The sequence below is a fragment of the Dendroctonus ponderosae genome, unplaced genomic scaffold, assembly GCF_020466585.1.
Source record: "Dendroctonus ponderosae isolate FM_Combo_2020 unplaced genomic scaffold, Dpon_F_20191213v2 Dpon_F_20191213_9, whole genome shotgun sequence".
NCBI classification, from domain to species: domain Eukaryota; kingdom Metazoa; phylum Arthropoda; class Insecta; order Coleoptera; family Curculionidae; genus Dendroctonus; species Dendroctonus ponderosae.
In genome coordinates, this window is record NW_026019116.1 from 3,440,277 (window position 1) to 3,448,341 (window position 8,065).

The window sequence follows — 8,065 nt, forward strand, 5'->3', positions numbered from 1 at the left end:
TTGATGCAACTGTCTGAGATAACGAGTTATAACTCATCGGTTAATGAGTTATAAGTCATTTATTAAAGCTTTACGAGACCCGAGACTGGAACTTTCACATCTAAAAAAAGGTCATTAACGTTTTTTCTGAGTAACGTTTTACTACTTTGTTCAAACAACTAAAAAAAGTCATCTAGATTTTCCCAGCAACAGAAGCAACAGAGTTTTCCTGTAAAATCGATCTCTCAACTTTTTTGCATAAAAGATTCAATTTGCCAGTGTTTTACAGTAAAACGTTAGGAAAAACGCGGTTTTTCTGTTTAGAGACAGTGTTGTTTAGAAATATTGACCTAAAAGTGAAGAAACCCCAATTTCCAAGAGTTTTATGGACTAAGGTTCAATGATTATAAACTTTCGCTTTTTCACTTCGGCGAAATATTTTTGGAAAGACCCAGAAATAGTTATTAGGGTTTTGTCCATAATTCGAAGCTTCAAAGTTTTCAAAAATGTTTGCAAAGCGGTTAAGGAGGCGAATGTTCCAATAAAACAATTTTTTACAGAAAATACCTGAAGATTGTCAATATTTTAACTAAAACTAAAAATAATGCAATTTTTGGGTAGAAAGAATTGCCTAATAGAAACTTTTTCAAAACTGGAATGGCCTGAAAATTTAAAGGAACTTTAAAAATTTTTAGGCCGATGAGAGCGGCGAATTTTCAAAATAATTTTTTGTAAACTTTTGCTCTTTCGGTAAAAAACTGAATGCAATTATCTGGTTTTTGTGACACATTCGAAGCTGAAATTGGGTTTCTAAAGTTCTCTGCAAACCGATGAATGCGCCGAATTTTGTAGCAAAATTAATTTAAAAAAATAAGTTTTTTGCGTTTTCGATTAAAAACTTTTAGTTTTGTGTAAACTTTTGGTTTTGAAGAAATCCGTACTGGTTTTCGGGGAAAACGGGAGGAATTTATTTTCGTTTTTGTCCCGAATTCGACGATGAAAAAGTTGTAACATTTTTACAAAGCTATAAATTTATCTGGTAATTTTTCGCGCAACAGACCTCCAGATCGTCAGTATTTTTAAGTGAAACTCTACAAAATAGAGCGCCTTTGAATAAAAAGTAAAGCAAAAAAATCAGTGAAAGCTAAAAAACCACATTTAAAAAAAACTTACAGTCTTCAGAGGAATGGAAGTGACGGGATTTTCGCTAATTCTGTTCGTTTCTGAGTAGAAAATTATTTGATTTTTCTTCCAAATTCGAAGCTGAAAATGGGATTTCAAAACTTTTTACAAAGCGACGAAGGATTCGAAATTTATTTCATAATTTTTCGCGGAAAATACCTAAACATTGTCAACATTTTCAAGTGAAACTTTAGAAAATTGAACATTTAGGAGAAAGTCTTAGAATAAATCTTAAATATCTCTATCTATAATATCTTAAGAAATTTGTCGTTGTTTATTGAAATTACACAACATTTTTTGTCTCAGTTCACGAGCTGAGTTTGGACATTTGTTTTTATGTGATGAAATCAATTAGTTGCCCACTTATATAATGTGCTATACGAATTTTATGGGTAGTAAAAAGAACATTCACAAAAGGCCAAATAAATCAAAGAATCAATTTATTCAAATTGCGAACTTTTATTTCTGAATATGAATGTTTCGGTAGATGTTCACAATGATAACATTTTTCAAACCCCGCCTAAAGGTTTGGCCTGTTCTGTCTGAGCAAAAAGTTTGAATGCACTAGAACAAAAAAATATGAAAAATTGGGAATAGGAAGTCGGCAAGCGCTAAAAGTGAAAGCTGATTACTGTGTCGGGTCTAAACGGTGTACTAAATTGTTTTGATTATTTGTGGGCCTTTTTGATTTGAGTTTAGGTAAAACTGAATTTTTTAAATAAATTAATAAAATATTAACTTTATCAGAATGAGCGCATAAACTTATTCTGATATTTTGTAGTTTTATTCTGGACAATTAAATGCAGGAGTGCAATGCATTCCAAAAGCGAATTTCTATATGAAGTAAGCGCGTCAACTAAAAACTCATCTTTATAAACAGCAAACTATCTATGTAATACGCTTAATTTCCAAGAATTTTTCATTTATATTGCCGCTAGTTTCGGTCCATTTGTTGTTCGAATGCGGAGTCCGAATTTGTCGATTACGATGTCGTTTTATCTATGGAAATTTCCAAAACTAGGAGATTTCTAAATATAAATTTTAAACTTTTATACTGAGAACATCATTAAATGACAAAATTACGTTTGGTTTGTTAAAACTGCATGACTAATTTAAATATGTTGCGAACTTTTCACTTGAATATGGCTTTTTTGGTGGATATTTACATAGGTTGCATTTTCTGCAATTCCGCTCAGGCGCATACATAATGTATCTTTGAAAGTTTGAAAGTAATTGGGCAGTTTAGGAACACATTTCGACGTTTTTAAAGAGCATTTTATTCTGGACAGTTTAATGCAGGATGTACGCTACTGGAAAAGCAAATAAAGCTAAACGCCTCCAATAAGTCTTATATTCATCATAATAAAATAAACAATTTTTTTCAGGCTTTTAAATTGCATTTTATTGCAGAAGGTTTTCCATAAAGGAAAATTGGAACTATGTATTTCTGTTTTATTGAAAGCATCCACAAAAAGCGAGGGACCATATAACTTTCGTTTGCAATTTTTCGATGGAATTTAATGAATATTTTATATACTGCGGCTTACGGAAATCTCTTGATAATATATCCTCAAGACTAAGGGAGATTTAATAAATTAATTTTCATTTTTTGCTAAGCATTTTCACGCTATTTGAATATGTTTTTCCTTTCAATTCAATATGTTTATATTTTTTGAATCACATATTAAGCATTACTTTATGCTTTAACTTTTAAAGGTCTTTTGGAGACTTTTGGATAATATATATTTAACAGCTGCACCTAAAGACGTGATTAAATTTAATCTGGTTAATAAATCTAAAAATTTAATCTGGTTTTTTGCTAGTTATGATTCTTGAATGCTGTTCTACATTAGTCTTTTTTCGCAAAATAACAATTTAAATGAAGGAGCTATTTTCAAGTCTAGCCGTTTGCGTGAAAACTAGATATATTCTTAATAATATATTTGGTATAAAAAAGAGCACATTTTGAGGCTCTATCCCGCAATGACAATTAGAGCGTTACTGAATAGTCAGATCTTCAAATATGGGACAAGACTAAGGTTTTCAAAAGGCGCACAATTTGGATATTTTGCATTTTACGAAAAAACTTGAAATATTCCTAAAATGATGTTTGGAATAAAAAGGAGCACATTTTAAGGTTCTATATCGAAATGACAATTAGAGCTTTGCAGCTAACTCCGGTTCCCTACATAAAGGCGGAGAGCGTGTAGCCTACCCCGCGCTAATTTAGAATTTTCGCATTTTACGTAAAAACTAGAAGTATTCGTAAAATAATGTTTGCTATTAAAAGGAGCACATTTTAAGGCTCTATCTCCAAATGACAATTAGAGCGTTACTGAAGACCCAGGTATTCAAATACGGGCCTAATACTAAGCGCGGTTTTCCTACGGCGCACAATTTAAAATTTTCGCTTTTACGAAAAAACTTGAAATATTCCTAAAATGATGTTATAAAGGCTCTAACTCGAAATGATAATTAGAGCTTTGCAGCTAACCCCGGTTCTCTAAATATGAGCCAAAGACTGAAAGCGTGTCACCTTAGCCGCGCTAACTTAGAATTTTCACATTTTACGTAAAAACTAGAAACATTTTGCTATAAAAAAAATTACACATTTTAAAGCTCTATCTCGCAATGGCAATTAGAGCGTTACTGAAGACACAGATCTTCAAATACGGGCCAAAGCCTAACCGCGGTTTTCAAAAGGCGCACAATTTGAAATTTTTGCATTTCAAGAAAAAACTAGAAACATTCATAAAATGATGTTTGGAATAAAGAGGAGCATATTTTAAGGCTCTATCACAAAATGACAATTAGAGCTTTGTAGCTAACCCCGGATCTCTAAATATATGAGCCAACGTCTCAGAGTGTGTCTCCTAATCCGCGCTAATTTAGAACTTTTGCATTTTCCGTAAAAACTGGAAACATTCGTATAATTATGATCAGTAAATATTAAGCCTCTATCCGGCAGTGACAACTAGAGCTCTGCAGCTGAACCAGTTCCCAAAACATGATCCAAAGACACAGGAGCGGTCTGAAGACCCGCACCAATTTTCAATTTTTGCGAGAAAACAAGTTAATCCTAAAATCATGTTTCGTATGAAAAGAAGCGCTCTTTACGACTCTATCTAGCAATGGCAATCGGAGCGTTTCTGCTAACTCGGTTCTTTAAATATGAATGAAAGACTAAGAGCGCATCTAAAAACCCGCATTAATTCTGAATTTTTGCATTTCGCGAAAAAACAAGGCATATCCTGTTATCGTTGATGTTTGGTTTAAAAATATGAGCAATTTAAGTTGGTAACTGGCAAAGGCAAGTAGATTTTTGCAGCTCGACCGGTTTTAACAATATGTGGTAAACACTAAAAGTGGTTCTCAAGGCCAGCATTACTTTAGGTTTTTCGTAGTTGCCTAAAACATAAAACATTTTTAAAATCATGTTTGCTAATCAAAATTGCCCACTTTAAGGCTCTACCTCGAAATGACCAATAGAGCTTCACAGATAAACTCGTTATAAGCAGATTATTAAAAACGGTTTTCCAAGAACCACAATAATTTTGAATTCGCGCACTCTGTGTGATAACTAGAAACAAACATTGCTTAAATTACGTTCGGGACAAAAAGTGCTCAATTTAGGGCTTTAGGCAACAGAGGCGCGCAGCTCAACCGATTTTCGAAGTATGAGCCCAAAACTATGTGCGGTTCCGCATTAATTTTGATTTTCGCACTGGGCCTGAAACACAAGAACATTCCAAAAATTTATGCCTACGAGTGCAGCAACTAAATTCAAAACAAATTAACCGCGTAAAAAAATCAGTTCGAGAGTCCGATAAAAACAACGTTATTTCTACTCACAAATGTAATTAAGTCATTAAATGCATTAATTTCAAAGCTAAACTCCTAACTAACTTAGAAATGGTCATTGGTAAACAGTCAAACCAACGAAAAATCAAAAATTATTCTGAAATTGGCAATTAACACTTAGAACTAGTTTGACAAAAAGAAACTAACAACAAACGGTTACATAAATACATTGTGTATATAATAAGAATACTTGAAATTGGTCGAGGCTTCAGCTCTTTGGTTAAATAGCGGCCAAACCGCCTTTCTCACATTTTGCTCGTTTTCTAATCCGAAAAAACGCCCAGATAGGCGCGGCAATTTGGACAAAAATGCTTTTTGCTCTGGCACGAATCCATACAGTACGGAATACAGCAGCAGGGCCAGCAGCTGAAATAAAAGGCGATTATTTTTAAGCCCAAGCAATCGATTTTTCAATTGCTTCTCACCCAAAAAGGCAAAGAATTAGTGCAAACAAGTGCGTTTTCGTATTAGCTTCAACTTCCATAGTGCTGACGATGTTGGCATGGCAGTGAGGGCAGACGGTTCGTGTTGGTTCCGGGCCCAGAACTAATGCAGTGTGAGTCACGATCACTACAAATATACAGAGTGGTTAAATGAACTGCACACTATTGTGCACTTGGTAAATTCTACTTCAAATTCGCATCCTTTATATTCCAAGATTTATACCTGTTTGATGTTCATTAATTTGGTCAGATGTAGTGGGTGGAGGTGGATATTGGCCTGGAGCATAGTGGCCTGCAGGAGCACCAGGGTTAAATCCTGGTGGAGGCCCAGACATGTATGGTGGAGGCACGTCTTTCGACATTTTGCTGCAATTATTCAAAGATCTTTTTAAAATATACAGACGCAAATAATGCGTTGATCTAAAATATTTTCGAGCTTTACTGATTATAATCTTACACAAATGGCAGCTAATCCAGGTTAATCCATACGAACAAGCAGCATTATCTGATATGCCTACAGCAAGACACGATGCTTATTAACCTGCTTATCTAAATGCAAAACTACTTCTACTCAATGCGATAATGCACAAAAATAGATTTTCTGGGGAATAAAGCGATAAGGGAATAAGAACAAATTATATTTCGCAGTCATCCATATTTCCACTTAATGTGAAGGCTCCATGTATATGATTGAAACTTTGCTATTTAAAATACTGCAAAAGCTAATAGATACTATAATGTTTACTTACTTGACTACTTTACTTGTATCAATAAAGGTCCAGGGGATTGTGCAAATATAATTAATCTCATAGTTACTTATGAAATCACCTGATAGGCATTAGGAGTATGATGTTAAATTTGGACGATTTTAAGCTAGTTAGATTCGGTGGGCAAAGGAAACTTTAAACTTATTTCTGAATTATCAAAACGCTTTAAAATACTTAGCAAGCAAAAGAAAAATTTACTTTAATAAAAGTCAAAGCGTATACTTAATATTTATCAGACAAAATGTAAAACTTATGTGATTAAAAAGATCCATGTTGGAAACAATTTTAAGGAATAACAAATAAACTGACTGAATAAAACCTCTAGAAACTGCAGTAAATAATGCTGCAATGCTTTCAATAAAATAAAAATATTCGTTTAATTACAATCTTCTACGAGAAAATCTTTTTTCGAGATGATGCAATTACAAAGCCTGAAATAAGTTTCTCTTGATGAATATAAGATTTCCCTTAAGGGCTAAGCTTTATTTGCTTTTCCGATAGCGTAACTTCCTGCATTAAACCGTCCAGAACAAAGGGTGTAGGCGAAACCGCAGTACGTTAAACTTCAACTGGTACAAGTACATCAAGTAGAATCGAACTCACGTCTATTCAACTCAAGTGCAAAAAAAATCGTCCATAGAGAATTAAAATATTTTTAGTTTCAAAAAACTCTTGGGTGATTTTTGCAAATACTCCATATCCTAAAAACTCGTATTTCTCTTTTGCAAAAAGCATTGTTTCAATCAACTTCAATTTTCAGCAAAAATAACAAGCTAAGTTGGGCGTATCGTAAAATATTGTGAAATCAAGAGCTTAACTCAAAAAAGTTGCATTTTCTCTTTAAACCTTCTTTTATCCTGGAAACGAAACACAGCTTTGCCTCTGGTGTCCTCATTTTCAGACACTCTGTCTGGTCTTCATTTCATGTTTAACAGTTGAAAGTTGAAAATGTTGCTAGTTTTTTTATAAAGAAGGCTCGTTTTCTAAGAACGTTCCATGCAAAGGCAGTTTTTGAGCATTTAATTGGGTTTGAAAAATTAGCGAAAAACTAAAGTTTCCCTTCTGACTAATAAACATTTTTGAATTGAGAAAAATAGAAAAACTAGTTACTTAAATCAAAAAGAGAAAACTTTTAATTAAAAGATCAAAATATTACAGAAAGTACGGAATTAATGCAGTTTGCTGAAAATAAAATAGAATTCATTTAAATTTTGATCACAATAAAATGAGCAAAATGATTAGGTATTAGCCACGGCCCCCGGCCGAACAAAAATTCAACAAGATATGCAAGTCAGTAACCGGGATTTTCACTAGCAAAAACACACAATATTTTGCAGTTTCTAGGGGTAAATTTGTAAATCGTTGCCGTCTGAGCACTTTTTAAAGAAAATCTAGAAAACTCTGTACCTAATACCAAGCTTTTTGTTTCGCAAAAGTTTTTTTAAACACCTCCAAGTTAAACTATGGTTACGTGCCTTTTGATCAGAGTGTATGTATTATCAACAAAATCCTTTTAACCCAACAAAGTGCTGTTGATGCGTGCCTGCAAGAGGACAAATCGAAGCGTTATAAATTCACACACATTTGAACACTGCAAAAATGAGGCTATTAGATTATTAACAGGGAAAAGGGCATTGAAATAAAATAACTATGTATTTATCTCAACAGAAGCAGAACGTATTTTATTATGTTGTTGATACAACGAGTTCTTTAAGGCTCTCTTAATAGACTGAAATGAATCGATATAATTCGGTTGAGCTTAACCATTTATGCTTAGATCAGCGACTCAAAATTACGAGTCGAATTCTCTGAATATAAACATAGATTATGGCT

The 8,065-nt window shown here is 33.4% G+C and overlaps 1 protein-coding gene across 4 annotated transcripts in view; it reads right to left on the reverse strand.

The window, feature by feature from the left end:
* Window positions 1-5,002: 5,002 nt before the first annotated feature.
* Window positions 5,003-8,065, reverse strand: part of LOC109535901 (lipopolysaccharide-induced tumor necrosis factor-alpha factor) — a 15,817-nt gene continuing 12,754 nt past the window's right edge. For 2 of the 4 annotated variants that reach the window (XM_019901939.2, XM_019901935.2), the window contains exons 2-4: window positions 5,689-5,831; window positions 5,448-5,592; window positions 5,003-5,388 (exon numbers count right to left, since the gene is read on the reverse strand). In XM_019901939.2, the coding sequence (XP_019757498.1) occupies window positions 5,286-5,388; window positions 5,448-5,592; window positions 5,689-5,827 (387 nt within the window). In that variant the 5' untranslated portion in view covers window positions 5,828-5,831 and the 3' untranslated portion in view covers window positions 5,003-5,285. Of the gene's footprint in view, window positions 5,389-5,447; window positions 5,593-5,688; window positions 5,832-5,922; window positions 5,986-7,707; window positions 7,771-8,065 lie in introns of those variants that run through there. The other 2 variants (XM_019901940.2, XM_019901937.2) reach the window with 2 other exon arrangements.